At 38.6% G+C, this 20,589-nt stretch overlaps 4 protein-coding genes and 1 non-coding gene across 5 annotated transcripts; 3 read left to right on the top strand and 2 right to left on the bottom strand.

Annotated features, from left to right (window-relative positions):
• The first annotated feature begins 1,100 nt into the window (after positions 1-1,100).
• On the top strand, positions 1,101-1,676 carry LOC149026037 (protein SRC2-like). The gene has a single exon (XM_089143614.1). The coding sequence runs from the start codon at positions 1,101-1,103 to the stop codon at positions 1,674-1,676; it is 576 nt and encodes a 191-aa protein (XP_088999740.1).
• A 215-nt stretch (positions 1,677-1,891) lies between these two features.
• TRNAR-ACG (transfer RNA arginine (anticodon ACG)) lies at positions 1,892-1,964 on the top strand. The gene has a single exon. It is a non-coding gene; the product is annotated as a tRNA-Arg (tRNA).
• A 363-nt stretch (positions 1,965-2,327) lies between these two features.
• LOC149026035 (alpha/beta-Hydrolases superfamily protein) lies at positions 2,328-4,690 on the bottom strand. The gene is made up of 2 exons (XM_089146259.1): positions 4,289-4,690; positions 2,328-3,628 (listed from the first exon to the last, which is right to left on the bottom strand). Exons 1-2 carry the CDS (start codon positions 4,387-4,389, stop codon positions 2,587-2,589), a joined length of 1,143 nt encoding a protein of 380 aa, XP_089002385.1. The 5' UTR covers positions 4,390-4,690; the 3' UTR covers positions 2,328-2,586.
• A 668-nt stretch (positions 4,691-5,358) lies between these two features.
• LOC149026034 (uncharacterized protein At4g18257-like) lies at positions 5,359-14,581 on the bottom strand. The gene is made up of 3 exons (XM_089146258.1): positions 14,160-14,581; positions 7,281-7,598; positions 5,359-6,416 (listed from the first exon to the last, which is right to left on the bottom strand). Exons 1-3 carry the CDS (start codon positions 14,429-14,431, stop codon positions 6,242-6,244), a joined length of 765 nt encoding a protein of 254 aa, XP_089002384.1. The 5' UTR covers positions 14,432-14,581; the 3' UTR covers positions 5,359-6,241.
• A 1,390-nt stretch (positions 14,582-15,971) lies between these two features.
• LOC149026033 (putative (S)-N-methylcoclaurine 3'-hydroxylase isozyme 2) lies at positions 15,972-17,773 on the top strand. Its single transcript, XM_089143241.1, has 2 exons — positions 15,972-16,896; positions 17,007-17,773. Exons 1-2 carry the CDS (start codon positions 16,003-16,005, stop codon positions 17,616-17,618), a joined length of 1,506 nt encoding a protein of 501 aa, XP_088999367.1. The 5' UTR covers positions 15,972-16,002; the 3' UTR covers positions 17,619-17,773.
• The last annotated feature ends 2,816 nt before the right edge of the window (positions 17,774-20,589 follow it).

Genomic DNA, 20,589 nt, shown 5'->3' with positions numbered 1-20,589 from the left:
AATAACATAGACCCCAAAATTGATTTTTTATTGGATATATTTGTCTAATTTGTAACTAAAAACCTATAAAACACTATTAATTATAGGGATATTTTTTAATATAAACAATAATTTAACTATATTAAGTGATAAATTTGAATATATTCACCAAAAATTCATTTTTTTTTATTGTATATATTTGTCTAATTTGTAACTAAAAACCTATAAAACACTATTAATTATAGGGATATTTTTTAATATAAACAAGCTTTATAATTTGAACTATTTTAAATTATCTATGAGATTATCCTTCAATCATAGCCCCTTTTGAGTCTTGAATCATTGGGATAGAATTGGTAAGATTGTCTATTGATTCTAAAGATTTTTTTATATAGAATCGCAAGAGAAATCGTCTAAAAATATAGATATATTGCGATATATGATGAGATATCTCCAAAATCGCCCCCTGGGGCTTGGATGTAAAGGGGTGCATGTGAGGAGTGGGGGAAATACCATATAGATTTTATTAAATTTGTCCAAAATACTATGTGAAAATAAATTGATTTTCCTTTGAAACAAACCTTACCAGTTTTGAGAACTTGGCGGCCCCCCCCCCCCCGTCGCCCATAAAGTTAGAAGTTCGTATTCACATAAATATGGGGCTATACGGTTTGATATGGGTAAACTTGACAAAATATAGGCCCACACTCATGTGATAAATGCATTTTAATAGAATAAATGTAATGTGAATTAAACGCTGGCACTATAGCCATCATCATGTGAGCACCACTTGCCTAGCAAAATCCCAAGATGAAACGGCTCCACCGTTGGTTGACAGGTAAGCAAGCAAACCTTTCGTTTCTTCACACATCAAAAACCAGCTCAGCATGTTTGTGTCTGTCCTCATTGTTTACCATACTACCCCTCTGAGGCCTCTGAAACATCGAAAGATCACACAACGGCCATTAAAGAGGACAACATCGTAATTATGCCACTGTGACCTCCCGTGCGGCCGTGCCTTCTCTAGATAAATGTCTACTTTGGCGTCAGCGTGAGGAGTCCAAACGGTTATAGCAAAGAAGTGAACGGAGCGACACAAGAAGAGGAACTGTTCCTCAAGGATGCCAAAGGAGAAGGAGAAGCAGGTGAGAGAGATAGAGGTGCTGATCATCTCAGCCCAAGATCTGAAGAACGTGAAGCATGTAACGAAGATGAGAGCCTACGCGGTTGTCTACGTGGAACGTGACATGGAAGCGAGGACACACGTGGACGAACAAGGAGGAGTGAATCCGGCATGGAACGAGGTGTTGAAGGTCAAGTTTCACAAGAGCTTGGAGAACGATGTGAAGACAGCTCTGAACGTTGATATATACGCGCATGGTCATATACGGGAGAAACCGGTAGGAAGTGCTAGGGTGCTTTTGTGCGATGTGCTGAAGGGTGGAGACTCGTCCGAGCCGGCGGATAATCCGATTCAGTGCATGACGATTCAGGTTTGGAGGTCTTCTGGAAGGCCTCAGGGGTTGCTCAATCTGTGGGTCCCACCCACCGGTAAGTTTCTCATCCGGCGAGATTCCTTGTCTTTCTCCGTCAAGGATGACGGCGTGGCTGCTGAGGCGAAGGAGGTTTCGAATGAGAAGTTGGAGTCGGTGGCGGTCGAAGACGAAAAGGCCACTCGCCGCTCGCATGGCGAGTAAAAACTGATGAGTCACATGTTGCCTAGCCCTAGAGTCACCGGGGTGGGTTTTATGTGGGGCAGTTGTTACTGTTGTTTTTTCCTTTTCTTTTTTTAAATAATATTTTCTGCAAATGAAAGTCGAATATGGTTGTACGGAAGAGTGAAAAGCTTGTTATTAACTTATTATCAGAATTCAGATATTTTAAGTGTAGTCTACGTTCAAGTTTCAACTATGACTCTGTGGCCCAATGGATAAGGCGCTGGTCTACGGAACCAGAGATTCTGGGTTCGATCCCCAGCAGAGTCGATTCTTTTGAATTTTGTGTATATACTATTTTTACCCATGAGCGTAAGTTGCAGAATGAAGTTGAACCATTTCTTTCATTAACTGCTGTTAAGTATATTCTTGTGTGATATATATTATTGGTTATCTATTGTGAATTTCTAAAGGGCATTTAAGTCATAACACTAATACATTGGTTACCATTTGTAAATAGCTAAAGGAAATTTCAGTTATAATTTAAGAATATTTTGGTCCCTAAAAAACCAAGATAATCCTTTGCAAGTCAAATGTCGTTAGAAGCGGATTATTCTATATCATTTGCTTTGCGTTTTTATTTTCCTTCATTCATCTATGATAAAGCATTTGAAGTCCTTTTTCTGGGGGTAAACATGGTGTGGGAGAAGTCAGGACCCATCAATCTGTATGTTAATTTGATATAATTCTATATAGGGGAAACAATCATTCATATTTTTCAATTGCAAAGATTAAATTACATTATCACCCTCACTGAAGAAAATAAAACTGAGATTACCAGTTATTTTTGACACTGACTGTGTCAACAAGAAAATCTCGATAGAAAATGTAATACGATTGCTGTGAAAATACAAATCTGGAGCAACTTTCTCCCTTTCCCCTTTTAGTAACCTTATCTAGGTTTGTTTTGGGTGGCAATGGCAGAAGTGGTGGGAGGGGGAAGAGTATATAAGGATTTCAATTGCTTGGTTATAAGCTTGCTGTTATGGAGAGCCAGTTGGAGTTCCAAGTCATCTGACCACCACTGCTCCAACCCGTGTGCCTCAAGAAACTTCTGTTTACCTTTGGACATCACAAATAGCTTAGCTGCTACATTCCCATCACCAGGATCGTTGTTCTCTTTACCAGATGCCTCACCATTGCCTGCTGCCTGAGTTGCTGCAGCCATTGTCCCAGCCGGATCAGTATAATAGCAACAGACATAGTCACTGTTGTTCACATACAAATGTGGGATCCATTTCTTCATTTCTCCACTCCCTCCTCTTCCTAAAGTAGCATTAGTAGGCTTCTGTGCCTCCACTTCTTCACTAGTTTTGATCTCAGCATTTGAAGGAAGCATTGATTTTAATCTTCTCCAGACATGCTCAGCTTTCTCTCCAATGCTTCTCAAACTCATGGCTAGTGACACAGATGGTGGATTGAACAGATGAGTCTCCACAAAAACTCCTTGCTTTGCTAATGCTTTGCCCACTTGAAGAGCAAAACCTGCTCCTAAGGAATGCCCAGCAATGCATATATTAGAACTCCCATGTTTCTCCACTGTTGTTTTTAGTGCTTCCAAAGCTACATTAAATCTAACAGACCCTTTCAGGCTTTCCCATGCTAGAAACCGGAGATCATCTTCTATGTCCCTTCTAATTGTTGGGCTCTTCAGTACTGTTCCTCTGAGTGCTAGAACAGCCCTTGGAGCACCACTGGGTCTTATGACAATGAAGTCAGCTAGAGCCGCTGATCGATCCCATTCCAGTATTGCCCCAAAAATGGAGCCATCCCTTTCATCCACTAATACTTGGGTCAACTTGTATTTGAAGGGCTTCCACCATTTTGGAGCAAGAGCTGTTGCTTCTGTTCTGTTCTCTTGTCTGTCAAGTTCAAGCAAGTACACTGCCTGTATGAAGCAGGCTATGACTGTTCTTCTATAGTTGGCATCTTTCCTGCAAAAGCAAGCAGTGGGCGGTTGAAAATGCTAGCAAAGAGTGGAGCAACCCCATAAAAATAACTAAACCTAAATCACTGGTAAAAGTTCAGAAAATGTTGGTTTAAATTATGTTCAAATGTAAAAAAAAAAATAAAAATTGATAATTTGGAAAGAATCTATAGTCTGAGTGAGTTTTCACCAAGTACATTTAGGACTCTAAAGCACTGGTTTCATCAATTAGCACAACTAAAAAACAACAATTATAAGAATCAAAGCCCCTTGTAAGAGCTTCTATTTACTCAGAAACACTGGAGAGGCCACAAGATCAATTTTCTAGCATTTGGGTCAGATGCATATTTTGATTTCCCAGATTTTTTTTATAATGGCCCGAAACAAGAACGAGAAAAACCACAGAAGTTTAAAGGAACCAATCTGACCTTAATAAATCTATCTAGTCTCCAATTCAAATCTAAAAACAAAGTAGGAAAGGGATTTTCAAATATAATGTGTATGGGTTTCTTCATCTCATTTTTATACACTTCTGATCCACACAAAAAGAGAGAAGAAAAGAACCCTAATTATAGTAGAGAACCCAGTTACAGTTCATCCTTGAGGGTTTGCAACGATTACTCAGAACTAACAACCCATTGCATAAGTAAAATAAGAAGGTTCATACCAGCTAGAGTTGATGAGTTCTCTCCAGTTGGGGGAAGAAATTTTTCGAGGTCCAGAGACATGGAAAGCGTAAGGATGACTTTCATCACCTTCTGATGCCATGAAAGAATCCTTCACTGCTTACTTACTCTCTGTTAGTCTGCTATCTTGACATGCTTCAACAGAGCCGAGTTCAAGTTGAGAAAGCAACAAAATGAAGATAGAAAGAGAGAAGAGAACAACGGTCGAAAATAGTGGTGGAAGATGCTGAAAGAAAGGAAATGGAGGAGAGAAGAAAGCTTTTCAACTTTGAGAAATTCTGATTCGTTGTAGCTGTAAAGTTCAAAATAAGAGAGAGAAAACTTAATAATTAGATGGTCTCCACTTTCGCTAACTGCACTATTCATTAATTTCATTAGAAATCAAACGGCCGGATATTCCCCGGCTTCTGCGCACCTAACGGTCATATTTCTCTCCGATATTTGTTTGCTCGTGGTATCTCCTATGGCTTTTCCGGATAGACGAAAAACACCCTGAAATAAAGCCGAAGGCTCGCATTAAGGCTTTACAGGAAGGTCATCGTAGTAATTTGCAATTTTCTGAGCGTCGACATGTGATGAGACTTTCCCACACTTCTCCTTTCCTTGTTGGCTAAGTTTTCCAGGGTGGATTTGGTTTCGGTACTCCAAGTGGCAATTTGGCATGTGAGTTTAGGTTAACGTGTAAACACGTAGCCGCGTTCATCAGCCTCCATGAGAGAGGTCCACACACGCAAATATGCAATCTGGAGTAAATCTAGCGATTTCAGATGCACCCGTCACAAGTTTCTTGTTTTTTGTTTTTGGGTTGGTAACCACTTCCCACGTGTGTTAAGAAAACCCATTATAAACCTATCCTGGTTCTAAACCATAAAAAAAAAGACAGTAGGGCCCACATAATTAAGGCGATTGAAAAAAAATTCCTACAACCACAACACACGCACAGTGGCACAGTGCTATAAACAAAAGATGTTTACTATAAATTGGAATATTTTTTACTTGTAGGTCCCGCATAAAATAGGTCCACATTTTAGCTTGTAGGTCCCATATGTGGCTGTAACGCCGTCAGAAGAGCATTCTCATCAGGGAGATGATCCATACACATCAAAAGCCTGTTTTAGTTGACAAGTACTAGTTTTTTTTTCTTCCTGTAGATAATAGACAATTATCAATGCATCTTATTGAAAATTGTCTAAATAATACATGTAACAGCCCTTCACAAACATCCTCTACAGACACCACCAACCTCCTGACTCAGAAGATAACAGAGAGTAATGGTGAAACCAGTGCTGTCAAAGCCAAAGAGAGACAAGGCGGAGGAAACAAAGTCAAAAGAGAAAACAGAGAATAGGTTTAAAGACCAACCATGGTTACGGGTTGGAAAAATTCTTTCACCCAAAAAAGGAAAATTCTAACCGTAAAATTAAGATATGACAGATGTCCTTCATCAAAGGGTGCACATGATATTTTTTTCCCCTCCTTTTTTTTGTGTTTGGGGAAGAGGGGTGGGGGTGTTAAAACACATGATAGAACGCATCAAAACTTGAGCTGATAAAAATTGATGGTAACAATATGTTTTGGCTGTATCGAACCAGATAAGTAAACCGTAAACCCTCTTGTTTTGCTAATAGGTGTTAGTCATGTTGATTTTGTACAGCAAAGTCTACTCCACTACTTTGACCACTCCAGGGCCCCTACTTCCTCAGAAAGGTACACGCTCAGTCACTCTTGGGTCTTGTGAGGCCTGAGGCATGCGCCAAGAACCACATTATGATGACAATCATCACTGTTCTTCCATCCTGCTCGAATTGCATAATTTAGAAATGAAACTCGAGTTGACGGAGGTCTGCTACTACTATTTTGAAGAGCTCAGGCATGCATTCTTTCACTTCTTGCTTTGTAGAACTGGGTTTATCTTTCCCTTTAGTTATGGAGCATTATGACTCTGCCTTACCAGGTTGGTCTGCTTTTGGTGCAGCTTTCAGTTTCTCCAGTTGTTTTAGAAGATACTCCCGTCTTAATTTCTCCCTGTAAGCTGTAAGTTGCTCTTGCCTTCGCAATTTGCGAACAGCTGTCTTTTCCCTCGCTTGATTAGCTTCTTCATGGACCTCCCTAAGAAAAACACCAGGAAAAGGGTCATGATATAGAAATTTCAATCCTACACGTTTGTACCATTAAACAAAACTGAATTATTTTCCCACACCAGAGAAAATAATTTTTTTCAGCTCAAAATCAATTTTCTTCCAAATGTCAGAATTTTATTAGTTCATTTTGTCCATCAGTATTTCAGTATTTTCCAGTTTCATCATTCATCCTATTCTCATATGAATGCTTACTGTAAATACAATTTAGTAGATGGGTGACCAAGTATGGACTTAGTATGAAGTTTTTATTGTTTGATTTGGTTTGTGTTCCTCAGTTTTGAGACATTCTTACAGCACCCAATTCTATTTATCTGGTCCATTATTGCACAGCAACAACTACATCCATATCCAGTCGAACAGTACATGACGTGGAATCTAATTGTTATCCAGTCTAATAGCACGTGACACGGAATCTGATTGTGTTTATAACATCTGATAATACCAAGAAAGCATAAAGTAGTATCATGTTTGACATGAGGCCAAAAGAAGAAACCAAAAAGTGTGTGGGAAAGACAAAAATTAATCAGTAATTTAGCCTGAAAAGTGAAAACATTTTTTTTTCTTCGTTGAAAGAAAATCAAATAATCTATCAAAACCAAATGCAGCAGGAAAGCCCTGGCACTACTTAAAGACGATGGCAGAAAGGTGTAGCTAGTTACCCCCTCGAAAAAAGTTCAGGTTTTAAGTGCGGTATGGGTGAAAATATGATTTTGGGACTCAGGAATGATTGGTGTTCATCAAAACATCACGCAGTGTTCAAGGAACCCATAAAAAATAGAAGAGTTCATCCATGCACCTCAAAACAGCATTATGAAAACAAAGCAGGCCGTACCTCACAAAACGCTTGTGTTCAGCATTATCAAATGTGCCAGCTGTTCGTCCAGGCCCAAATGTTCTCGTGTTTGACATCACAGGATCATCAATGTCATCTTCATTTTGTGCAGAAAATCCAGGGGGAGCTTCAGGGGCTTGCTCTTCCTTTTGCTTATCCTGTTCAAGGGTCTTACTGAAAAAGTCCACACAATACTTTTCCTTCTCTTCTTCATCAGGAAGTTGGCCTTTTGCAAGTTTATCATATAACTCGGCCTTCCTTTCTAATGCTGCATAGCTGACGGATCCATCATTTACTGCTTTCAGCGCAAGCTTATCCCTAGCATTTTTGTACAGACACACATAAGATGAGCAATCAAGAAAATTTAAGCATGATACTAAGATTTTGAAGAGCTATCACAGGTAATAAACAAGAGCAAAAGAGAGCAAATTAGCACCAAAAAACTATTTAAGACTAGGGAGAGAGAAGGCTACACGGTCATGGGCACCTGGAAAAAAAGAAGCCTTGTTCCCATACAAAAACAGATAATCCCAGTGCATTCAAGGCACATTGTGAATCTAGGCTTGGGAGCCACACAAGGCGCACTACCAGGTAGCATTCTATTTCACTTGAGATTAATAGCAGTTTGTTGTGGCTAATAAGGATTTGCCATTGATGTTAACAGTACCAAGGATAGTAGAAGGCACAGTCACCCCTGTGTCTTGTATTATCTTTTTTGTACCCATGGCAAAAGTATTAATATCAATCTTGCTGATGTTTTTAAATTTATATCACAAATTTTCTTTCTGGTGAAAAATTCATAACACAAAATAACCATAGAACAAAGTAGGTGATTATTTTATATAGTTTCACAGGGCAGAGGTTTGTTTTCACACATCTTGACATCATGCACAATTTACTCTGGGTTCCAGAACAAAACTTAATTGGTTGAAATTTTGCACCAGAACGACAAGAAAGTAGGGTTGTTTCAGCTTATCTTTCTAACACTATGTGCCCCCCTCTCTCTCTCTGGGGGGCTCATAATAAATATTAGGTACCAACTTTTGCCTCACACTGCACTTTAATAGGAGATACCTATGGAAGAAAACCCAATAAAATAAAATAAATAAAAAATGGAGGAGGAGGAGGAAAAGGTTAAAACCTCAAGGAGAAAGGCTCAGTTGGAGACCAACAGACCTCACTATCAAGAGGTCACAAGTTGCAACTTGAAGCTTACCTATTAAGAAATGGTAATAGAGTAACTTATCTACCTTTTTAGGTAATGCTTTGGAAGGTAGAAAAGTGGAATTTTATTTAGAAGCTTAAGTCCCAAATACTTGAACCATGTATCCAAAATTCTAGGAGCCAATGTTTCTCTCTGAGAAAACAAAAAACTCAATTGAGTGCAAAACCACATGAAATCCAGTAAAACAGTGAGAACCCATTAAATATATGGAATTGAGGCACTCCATTCTTCATAGAATAAGTAATGTAAAGCTCTCAACCTATTATGCACCTGACACTTTACTACTCTCCCTTTTTATCCTCCTATTTTAGAATGTGTAAAGCGTTGTATCCTGCAGCCCCTGACATTATCCCAGCCAATTTTATGTCAAGGGGATTAGCTATGGTTAAATTGGTAATCTAAGTTGTAGGTGGCAAAGAGAATGGGAGGGTTTCTGTTCCGTCCTATTCTCTCCCACCCACCCTCATGTTAAGGTAGATACAGTAGGAGCTATGAGAATATTAAACTATTTCTAATATAGTTTGTTGAAAAATAGGTCTGTGATGCAGATAAACTGCCTTGGACTGACCCATCCCAAATGGGTTTTCAGACCAAGATGTACCAGGAAATATGTTACCTAGGAAAATAGAGTCTTTGATTATTTACTTTATTTATTTTAGATATTAGCCATGTATGATGGAGGTCAAGAGTTAGTCTTATTCTTAGGAGTCTCTAAATTTTCTTTACAAATGATGGGGGCCCTTAGACGAAGATAGGACACATGAATAGAGTTTAAGAGATCATGTGTGGCTGGTGTGTGCATTTGAACACTCTTCTGTCCCCTGCGTCTCTGATTTTTCAGGCATTCTGCTTCTCTTCTCCCTACTCACCATTAGTTAGTTGTAGGGTTAATGGTATCAATCACGATAGGAGAGTGCCCTTATGATGTGGTTGTGTTTCCTAATTCCAAGTTCTTCTATGTTTCCTCATTAGTTTATAGTTAGTACTTATCTTGAACAGTGCAACACTCTCTTTTTTTTTGGATGAATAAATAATCATTACTAAAGAGGATAAAAGAAAATATAAGGGCACAAGGGACAAAGCCCAGGCAAAAGCAAGACAAGGGCCTCAACTAACAAGCAACCTGAGAGGCATCTAGCCTAGCAACACCTAAGAGCAACAATAAAAGCAAACTAGTTACACAAGCACAAGTGGCCCAAAGCCATACTAACAAGCAATCTAAGAGGCATCGAGCCTAGCAACTACCTAAGAACAACAATAGAAGACGCTAGTCACAAGTGGCCCAAAGCCCTAAAATTAGACCAGAAAATACAACCACAACAAGTGGACCAAAAGGGCAGCAGACCCCACTAGACACGATCGGTCGGAGCCAAGAGAAGCCTTTCTTGCAACACTGTGCAGGGACCTACGCAACATCTCCACAAATGCAAGGGTTGGTAGCAACACAAGGTTGAGACGAAGAATGAAGAGAACATATCAGAGTTGGAAATGGTTCGGAGAGTTCAACAATGATGTCTTCATGGCTTTCCCCCAAAAAGCTAGAGAGGCCATCTAAGGCTGGAATCCTCAACAAACTGAAATGAAACCTTGAAACAGGAAGGTGAGAGGGCAAGAGAAGGAGAAACAGAGGGAGAAAGAAACACCTGGATCTGAGAATGAACCCGATTCAGAGAAAACAGCTATGATGGCCCTCATGGCTTCCCCCTACGCCGGAGATGCCATTAAGGACTAGAAACCTTGATGAAGAAGCTGAAACCAGAAACAGAAAAGGGAGAGGGAGAGGAAGAGAGAAGGAGAGACTGAGGAAGGAGATGAGACCATATTTGTGATCGAAATAGAATTGGAGAGATCAGCAACAATGGCCCTCATGGCTTTCCCCCGACACTAGAGAGACCACTGAAAACAGAAACCCTCAACGACCATAGATGGAACCCTGAAACAGCCATTCTAGTTTTGTTTTTCTTTTTTTCCCCCCTGGACTGAGAGGAGAGGGTAGAAAGGAGATGAGAAGTAGGGAGAAGATGGAAGCAAGAGCAGAGAAACAGGGAGGAGATGAGATCGAGAGGAGAAGAAGCAGAGAGAAAGAAAGGAGAATCAGAGAGCGAGAGGGGAAGGAGGCGGAGAGACACTGACAGACAACCTGTGTCTCTCCGCCTCCAGAATCACCCAACACTACCACGGCAGAGAGGAGGAGGAGAGATGCAGAGGCGGAGGACCACCAACCTCTGCCTCAACAGCCGCTACCGATCCCAAAGGCAAGTCGCTTCTTCAGATCGCAGCTGGTCTTGGCGCTTCCCTTCAGATCGCCAACTCCCTCTCCAGATGGTTCAGTGTAATTCAAGATGCAGAATCGGGAAATCAAATTCTTGATTATAGGGTTTAAGTGAAACTCGTTTTCAAGAAGATGCTGTGCACACTCTTAGTAGGACTGTAGAAGTGTAATTGTTTGGTGTTAAATATGGAACAAGCACTGAACATGATAGACAAATTGGATCATGCTCCAGCAAACACTCTCTTCTTTAGTTATTCTCTTCTCTCTCTTCTATTGCAGTTACTGGTTACAGATATAGTACTTGATATCATGCCGCAATATCTTGGAGATATTTACTGGTTCACAATCTTCCCAGAGAATGTAAACAAACTTTAAAGCTTTTTAAGTTTCTTTAAGGTTTTCTGTTATTTTTTATTATGTTGAACTGTAAAAATCAATTTGATTGATTTGGCCTTGATGCTAGATGACTCAGTTGGTTGTCTAAAAGACTAAAAATTTAATCTCTAAAAGGTGTAAGGTGTACAAGTACTCCCTAATCACTCGCTGTCATCCACCCCACAATTAAAACAAAGTTCCATGAGAATAATGTTAAAGAAAAAATCTATAAAAGAATTCAAATATGGTGGATGAAAGTGGAGAGGTGCGTTTGGCGTCTTGCGTGATTGATGTATTCCTTGAAAGGTCAAAGGAAAATTCTATAAGAGCGTCGTACGTCCAACTATATTGTATGTTGCACAATGTTGGGCTGTGCAGAAACATCATGTAGGTAAACTCAATATAGAAGAAATGATGATGCTAAGATGGATGAGTGGCAAAACTAGGACGGATCAAGTAAGAAGTGGTCATACATTCATACTAGAGCTATGAGAAAGTAGATTGAGGTGGCACAACCAGGTTCAAAGGAGGCCCTTAAATGCCCCAGTACAGAGAAGTGATTTAATTTAGACTGAAGGAATCAGAAGAATTAAGGGCATAATTAATATAAAATTAAGAGAAGCGGTGAGAAAGGATATGCATAGCTTAGGCCTTGTAGCTAGTATGGCTTCAAATAGAGCTGACTGAGAGGCAATGATCCATGTAGCTGGCCCCATTTAGTTGGGAAAAGGTTTCTTGTTGTTGTTCTACAAAATCTATGAAAGGGAGGCACGCAAGTGGTGGGGTGGAGGGAGATTGGATTATCTCAGGTTGAGAAAGGGCCCAGTTTCAGAGGCTTATAGTTTTAAGGTTGATTTGGTTTCAATGTAGGCATAGAGAAAAGAATATTTAGATTATAGTATGTATAAGATATATTCCAATAGCTTACTAATGTCAGAACTGTACTTGTTAGCATGATAATCATAGGTTATACGCAACTATTATGGTATAATACATTCTATAATCTTATATGTGGAAGTTTGTCCAAATTCCAAACCCAACCTTGGAATTCATGGGTTGGGCTTGGGTCCCCATGAATGGAGTCAACTGCCCACCCTAGTGAAGTTTTGACATTCATTTTAACGAATAGGTAACTGATGGAGAGCAACTGCAATAAAAATGCACGATATGACTATTGTTTCTCTTAATTTTTTCTGTTATTTTTTGTCCTTCTAATTTTGTCTATTTTATGGATGAGTGCTTGAGGGGCTCAAGTACAATAGTTAAGGCCACTGAGAGTATCCCCAGATCTGTCAATAGCATCCATACATGAAATGATTGGACCCTAACAACAGATAACTAGCCAATTTGCATCTACCGCAAAATAGATGGGAATAATTACTGCAAGCAACCAATGAGTAGGTTTTCCAATCAAACATAAGCAGACATCACAAATAAAACAAAGCACCATCAGAAAATAACACAGCAGAAACAAGCATGGGAAATAATACATCCATGACCAGCCTACACAACCCCCCCCTCCGACAAGAGAGTCAGTTTATGTCATCTTACTAACTAAGGAATGGATTGAGCCTTTCATTTATAACATTTGAGTGTTTTTCAGTCTTCTTTACAAGTTTTAACAGTATATGTTACAGCCTCCAACAGGAAATTGATGAACAAAGTTTGGCTCTTAGGCTCTTACCCATGGTTCTGTGGTGATTAAGAATGCTCCTTCCCTGTGTGAACCCTGCCAAAGTCCCAATGCCTTGGCAGTGTTTCTTTTTCATTCAGTGTTGCAATTAGTTCCTTCAAATTCTGTTTTAACTCGTGCAACTGAAGTCAGACTCTGTCCTTGTGATTCTTCAGTCCTCCCTTCAGTGGGATTCTTGGACTTAAGATATTTTGTATTTCCGGGGTTCAGTTCCAGTTCAGAATTATTCATATGACAGCACCCCCCCCCCTCTTCCTTCTATATTCTGTTTTCAGTTGTTCTAGTTCCTTCACCAATGCTAAACATTATAATTGCTGAGACTGAACCATAATCTAATTGCCTATAAGAATATAAAATATGTATCTAATGAACCTGCTCATAATTAGCTTTCAACAAAATTATTGGATTATCTGTATACTATCACAAAATATCCCATATTCTCAGTCCACCCGTTCTGACTGAGAAGCCATAAAAATAACAGCTTCTTTTTCTGCCTTTTGAATTGCTTAGTACAAGGAGAAGAACCAAACTGGACAGTAACTTCTCCGTGTCTCTAAGGTAAGAAGTCAGCGTCATGAGGACTGCTACACCTATTTCTTGCACCTAGACCCATCAAAATATCTGGGATACAAAATGAGCATGCAAAAACACCTTGACCTGATTGGTACAAGTACAGGCGAAAAAAGTTGTTGACCGCAATCAGATGATTGACCACCATCTGGGGCACTCCAAATACAGAAATATGACAAATTGGAATCACATTTTTTTAGTTTAAAAGCCAATATTTAGGAGCCTACAATTTTGCATCTACCTGATTAAACTTGCAAATGTTCCATAACTTCTATGACAGTATAACAAAACTAATCCCCAAAGGTTACCTATGTAGAGGAACCAGTTTATTCAATGCAAGGAATCTCGAGAATTTGGGGTTTCAGCTGTGTTTCTTAGAACACAAGAAAACGAAGCTTAATCTTCCGTTGATCAAGCTGGTTAGCAGTAATACTGTTTAGACGATTAACCAAATACAAGGAAAGAAGATTATCTAACCTGCTCTACTAAACCAAACGAGGGGAATTCATTTCAGTGAATTATCCTCTTCCCACATTAATGCATACATACTCCTACAACTACAACTACATCATTCCCGACTAATGGAACATCAACATTCTTCATTTAAACTCAAAAAGCATAGTAAGAAAGCCCTAGAAGCTCATATAGAATTGTTATAGATTAAAATTTTAATAAAATTGTTCAGTATGGGTTACCACAGAAAGAAAACGATGACAGTAACACAAAATAAAACAAATAACGTACTTGGTAGCTCGAGATTCTACTCCGGAGTTTTTCTGTGCGAATACATCATGGGCGGCGATCTTCTTCTTGGCTCGGTGAAATTCTAAATCGGGCGTTAATTCCTTGGCCTTCTTGGCCTCTTCTTGGGACTTGTAAAGGTGCGCCTTCAGTTCGAGGATGGAAGAAGCACCTACGCCTTCGATAGCCTTATGCTTCCTGGGCATTATGGAAGATTCCGTGAGCCATCCTAACGACTCCACCGTCCTCTTCTTCTTCTTCTCCTCTTCTACCATCTCGAAGATTGATTAATTTGTGCCGCTGAGTTATCTCCCTGTGAAAGGTCTTGACAAATTCTCTAATGGAACGAAATAGAATTGCAGTACCGCCCTAGACGCGCAGAAGCGTTTTACAGAGAAAGGGAGGAGAAACCAAAAGGTTTCTTATTGTCTCGTTGATGTATGTAACCAAGCTCGTGACAGAACTTCATTATAACCACTCTTTTCTTACCACTTTTACCCTCCCACTTTTTCCTTTTTCCTTGTGTAGCTCTTAAATTTTTAATATGACAAACCAGCCGTTGAATTTTTCCTGTATTTTTACAAAAGTAAACAAAACTAGTTAAAACTGAATTTGCACTCAATACTTTACTCAACAAAACTAGTTAAAGTTGAATTTGCATTTCAAAACTAACTAAAATAGTAATTTCCCCCCCTAAACTAACCACATGAAGAGGAAAAATTACTATTTTGTCCAAAAGAAAAGAGTCACTAATTTTTCATATCCTTCAAACATTTTCAACCCATATTAATGCGGTCAATTTTAGGGGTAAAAATGTCCAAAAGGATGAAAATTTATTATTTTAGTTAGTTTTGTAAACGTAAACTCAATTTTAGCTAATTTTGTTAAGTGAAACATTGAGTGATTACTTTTGTAGAAGAAAACCTAAAAATAATTAATCATGTAAAGAGGGGGAACTTCTAATCCCCAAATGAACCATGCCCACCAGATGGAGGAGGAAGAAAAGCTACATATACCTGTGGCTTTTTCTAAAAGAATTTGGAAATCTTAATGGAACCAATAATGATGTTGCTTATGATCCCTCTCAAGGTAAGCTTAGTCATTGGGGGATACCTAAGCAATGGTATCAAGTACATGATGATCCTCATTTTGATGATAATTTGAAACACACTTTCTTTTTTTTGGAGGACCTGCAGGAAGAGACTGTAATGTTCAAGGGTTGGTGTCATGGAGATTGATAGGAATTATTCATGAGGTCTTGTAATTCTCAAACTCATAACAAAGTTTTATATAGAAGCTGAAACATGATTAAGAGTTTCAGTGAGATCTGAGCCATGGAGATTTATCATCTTGAATTGCTGACAGCAGCTCCCAAATGTGGCCATCCCTCTGGGTAATCAATGGAAATATATATTAATATAAAGCCACCCAGGGATATTCTATTCCAATAATTCAACTATATTAGAACAATATTAAACAAATGTGAGGAGAAGTCCTTGAACAACAACTAAATGGATCAAACCAAATTATCCTTAGCCTCTAAGTTTTCATTTCTAAATATTAAATACATGTGAGAAGTCATTGAACAGCAACTAAATGGATCAAACCAAATTATCCTTAGCCTCTAAGTTTTCATCTTGCAAGTTCCCTCACTTTCTCTGCTCTACATGGTCAACCTAACATATCCATCTATTGTTTATTGTTTTCATTGTCGTGGGGAAGAAGAAAATCAAGTTGCTAGGCACCCCCGTTGACCTTCATATAGGCCTTTATAAGTAGACATCTAAGCTCACTACCAAAAACAAAAAGTAGACATCTAAGCTGCGAGAAAGCTTCAGTGATAAACATGGTTAAAACAGCTCTCATAGGAGAGACCAATCTCCTTCTTCCTCTGTTCCTGTTCCCTCTTCTCTTTCTTTTGTACAAGCTTTTCAAATCTTCCCCACCCAGAGGTTCATCTCTTCCACCAGGACCATCTCCATGGCCCATCATAGGCAACATTCACCAATTGGGAAGAGAGACCCATGCCTCACTCACCCACTTAGCTCAAACCTATGGTCCACTCATCTCACTGAGACTTGGTCCCCGGCTTCTAGTGGTTGCATCATCACCAGCCACAGCAACTGAGATACTCAAAACTCATGACACTGTACTCTCAGGCCGCTTTGCACCACGGTCAGCAGCCGACCTTAAGGACAACCCAGAAAGCATGACCATTGCATGGGCTCCTGAATGCAATGATCAATGGAAGAATCTACGTACCCTTTATCGATCTGAGCTGTTTTTGGGCAAGGTAATCGAGTCTCAAGCGATCTTGAGGGAAAAGAAGGTGATGGACCTGATAAGTTTTCTGAGTTCAAAGGAAGGTGACGTTGTGAACATAGGTGAAGTAATGTTCGCTACTGTTTTTAACATCTTGAGTTCTCTTTTCCTATCAAAGGATTTGGTTAGCTTTGAGGATGATGGTAGTGATGGAGGCATTAAGCAACTGGTTAAGAGGAAAATGGTCTTGGCATCTACTCCTGACTTGGGTGATCTGTTTCCAATATTCAAGAAGTTAGATATTCAGAGGCTAAAAAAGAGAACGAACGAATTGTTTGAGAAGATCAGTGCTAGGTGGGAGAACATCATCAGAGAAAGAAGAGCGAAAGTTGAAAGTGGTATTTCAGGCCAAGAAGATTTGTTGGATGTTCTGATCAACCATGGCTACACTGATTATCAGATCAACAACATGCTTCATGTAAGACGCATGCAAACATTCTGTTTCTCTCTGATTTAGATTGAATTAAGGTCAAACTTGAGATGCCCATTCAATTTTTTTTGAAATTTTCTGTTTCACGTGCTTGACAGGAGCTGTTCACTGCTGGTACCGATACAAGTAGAATAACAATTGAGTGGGCAATGGCAGAACTGATGAAAAATCAAGAGGTCATGAACGAGGTTCGCAATGAACTTACAAGGGAGATAGGAGAAAAATTCGTGCAAGAGTCTGATCTACCTCACCTACCCTATCTTCAAGCCTGTGTGAAAGAGACACTAAGACTACATCCTCCAGCACCCTTGCTGCTTGCTCATCGAGCAATTGATAGATGCACTGTGATGAACTACACCATACCCAAGGATTCTTTAATATTCGTGAACGCATGGGCAATTGCTCGAGACCCTGAGGTTTGGGAAGATCCATTAGCATTCAAACCAGAGAGGTTCCTTGAATCTGATGTTGAATTCAAAGGTAACCATTTCCAATTCATACCCTTTGGGGCAGGAAGGAGAATCTGCCCAGGACTACCCATGGCTGCCAGGCAAATTCATCTAATTCTGGCTTCTCTGATTCACTCCTTCGATTGGTCTCTCCCTCAAGGCATGGATCCAACCAATCTAGACATGAATGAGAAGTTTGGAATAATGTTAAGGAAGAAACATGCTCTACTCCTCGTCCCTAAATCAAAACTAGGTCAGTGAAATGGATAGAGAATTAGTTTTCCTTCCTCAGTGTTTTGTGAATGGATTATGTGTAAGTTTTGCTTGACCGCTATGCAGATCTTTTGTATTTTCTTCTCCTGTGAATACAATTCTATTCTAATATTGATGAATAAACAGAGAAGGGTTTTGTTTTTGTGCACAAATTGGGACCAATCATACCGTATTTAGGCAAACACTACCAGATTTCGCAAGGAGCAAGTCAATGGAGAGTGAAATGGAAAGTTGGAACTTGAACCTTCTCTTTGCCCAAACCCTTCCATGGCACTCAATTATTGGGTTGCTTCGCTCCACTTAAGGCCTTCATCCCCTGTATCATCGGTCCCGAAATGCAGATTTTTCCATTCCATCTCTTCAGGCCCACCACCAGGAAAACAGTTCTCTGTTTCTTGTAAGATAGCTGCACAATCAGATGGAACAGAGGATCCTTCAAGTTTCTCAGGTGATACATTAAGTTTCTGCTTTTGATATTGATTTATCTATCTATGGTCACTCACCTCTGCTATTACAATTGAAAAAATTGTCAAAATATAGGAACCGTTAAATCTTTCGGCAGAAATAATGAATGCCAACTAATCCTGGCAAACCAAAGTAGAACTGCCATGTCCTTGTTTTTTTCTCATGGCGGTGGATAGATTCAGTGAACATGGGCTAGCCTAAATTGGTACAGATGAGTTTCTTCTAAATCAAAGGGCATTTTTGACAACCCATGCATGATGATAAGAGGTCATGGATGCATCACTGAAGAGCTGCAAGTCCACAAGTGCCTCAACAACGCAGATGGACAAACCTAGAGAAGAACTTCATTTTAATGTTCTTAGTGCTTCAGTTTGATTAAACTGACTACTTATAAGAAAAATGTGTTAACAGAGAAGTCTGCTCTGGAAGCATACCCATTCATGAAGATACCAAAAGGCTTCTTATGTGTCTTGACAAAGTCACCTAATGGAACGAAACAGAATTGCAGAACCGCCCTAGATGCGCAGAAGCGTTTTAACAGAGGAAGGGAGGAGAAACCAAAAGGTTTCTTAAATATTGTCTCATTGATGTAACCAAGCTCGTGACAGAACTTCATTATAACCACTCTTTTCTTACCACTTTTACCCTCTCACTTTTTTCTTTTTCCTCTGTTGATCATGTGGGTAGTTTTTAATATGACAAAACTACCCCTCGAACTTTAATTAGGAAATAAATAAAAAATTATCCCTTCAACAATGTAATGACCAAATATATTTCCACACACATCCTATTTTCATTGTTCTAGCAGGCACCTAAAAATACTGTTGTTTGACTAAAAAAATACTCTTGTTTGACTAAATACCTCTTCATGTAGGTGGGTGAAGAGATTTCCCTTTATGTACGCATCTCCTTCTTTCACTTTATTAAAGATTAGCCATCACCAGCCTCCAAAATCACCCAATATAAAATCCATTATAAAGACAAGGTTTTAAGAACTCAAGAATTCTTTTCATTTTTTTCCTTTGTTTTTAGATTCAATATTTTGAATAGATACGTTAAATGTTAAACCCATCATTAATGGCAACTTTGTATACACAAAGTCTGTTCTTTGTCACTTTTGCTTTCAGGGTGTTTAGTTTTTGGATTACAAGACAAAAAAACAGAGCTTTTAAAATTTTTAGGGGAGAATTGAATGACATGTTCAATTGTTGTAGTGGATGGGGAAGACTTTGGGATTTTAGTGTGGATCCTTGTAGTGGCAAATCGGGATGGCCGATGGGCAACGATTGGAATATCTCTTTAATAGAGGGTATATTTATTATTTTATACTTGAATGGTTTTTTAGTAGTTTGTTGTCTTTTAGAATGGAGTTTCTGTCATTTCGATTGCTGTATATATAAACCTCTTTTTGGGTTTAGAGTTTCCTATGTTTTGTAATAAGTGTTGGGTTCTCTCCTAAACTGTTGGGATTTTTCTCTGGATCCCTCTAGTGCCTTTCACGATGGTTGATGAGCAACGTTTGGAATATCTCTGTATAGTTGGCATATTTCTCATTGGGTTTGATAGGGGTTTTAGTGGTTTTGGTTGTAGCTTCATGTTGTCTTTTGGATGCATGGTGTTTTTGTCATTTCCAGGTGCTCTAGATAAATCTGTTTTTTGGGTTTAGAATTTCCAGTGTTGTGATGCCAGTGATGGTTCTCTTTCTGGCTATGATTCTTCTCTAGGGTCTCATCTTTGCGATACTGTATTGTTATAAGTTCTTGGTGTTATATATATATATATATATATATATATTATCTTCAATCTTTTGAACTCATCCTTAAATATAGGTCACTTGATCAAATCAAGTAAATCTTTGCCTCTTTGGGGTCCCTACCTTTAAATTGATTTTTTAAATTAAAGAGTTTATCCAACCACGTAACATTTAATGCGGTCCACAAATTTGAAAAAAATGGTACAATTATTGATAATGATATTTTTTTTTCCGATAAAATATAGGTAAAATTAAAGCAATAATATAAAAAAAATATATACACATGACATCAATCCTAAAAAGTTAAATGCAAACCAAAATTTTATTTGGTAAGAAATGTAAACAAAATTTTTTTTTTTAGGTAAGAGATGCAAATCAATGGTAATCAGTTACCTACTAACTATAGACATTTTATTCACAATACAAAATCAAATAACAAAAATTGCAGAAGAAATAAAGAAACATAGAATATAAAATCAAATTAAAAAGAATAATAAAAGAAAAATGAAAAAAAAAAACAATAAATAAATTGAGAAAGAGACTTAATTGTGGAGTAGATTTTTTTCCAAATTTTCTTAAGCCACGCTTATAGAAAGGGAAGAGAATAAATAGGAAAAAAAGAGGATACACGAGAGGAGATAAGAGACTAAATAGGGATTGAAGAGTTAGTTTTTAATTAGAAAGAACATTTTGATTTTTGAATACCTAATAAGATTTTTTTTTTCAAAAATTTCCCTTAAC

Source organism: Hakea prostrata, chromosome 2, assembly GCF_041222555.1.
Source record: "Hakea prostrata isolate BN-2017 chromosome 2, UWA_Hpros_2, whole genome shotgun sequence".
NCBI lineage: Eukaryota > Viridiplantae > Streptophyta > Magnoliopsida > Proteales > Proteaceae > Hakea > Hakea prostrata.
Note: the sequence above shows the minus strand (reverse complement) of the source record. Positions and strands in the feature narration are given on the sequence as shown.

Bases quoted from the DNA above. Each gene is read 5' to 3' on its own strand.
- LOC149026037 (XM_089143614.1), top strand. From the start codon at position 1,101: ATGCCAAAGGAGAAGGAGAAGCAGGTGAGAGAGATAGAGGTGCTGATC.
- LOC149026035 (XM_089146259.1), bottom strand. From the start codon at position 4,389: ATGGCATCAGAAGGTGATGAAAGTCATCCTTACGCTTTCCATGTCTCT. The intron at 3,629-4,288 runs GTATGAACCTTC...TTGCTTTTGCAG, and splicing joins GAACTCATCAACTCTAGCTG to GAAAGATGCCAACTATAGAA.
- LOC149026034 (XM_089146258.1), bottom strand. From the start codon at position 14,431: ATGGTAGAAGAGGAGAAGAAGAAGAAGAGGACGGTGGAGTCGTTAGGA. The intron at 7,599-14,159 runs GTACGTTATTTG...CAAAAATGCTAG, and splicing joins GTAGAATCTCGAGCTACCAA to GGATAAGCTTGCGCTGAAAG. The intron at 6,417-7,280 runs GTACGGCCTGCT...TGTTTTTCTTAG, and splicing joins GAACACAAGCGTTTTGTGAG to GGAGGTCCATGAAGAAGCTA.
- LOC149026033 (XM_089143241.1), top strand. From the start codon at position 16,003: ATGGTTAAAACAGCTCTCATAGGAGAGACCAATCTCCTTCTTCCTCTG. The intron at 16,897-17,006 runs GTAAGACGCATG...CGTGCTTGACAG, and splicing joins AGATCAACAACATGCTTCAT to GAGCTGTTCACTGCTGGTAC.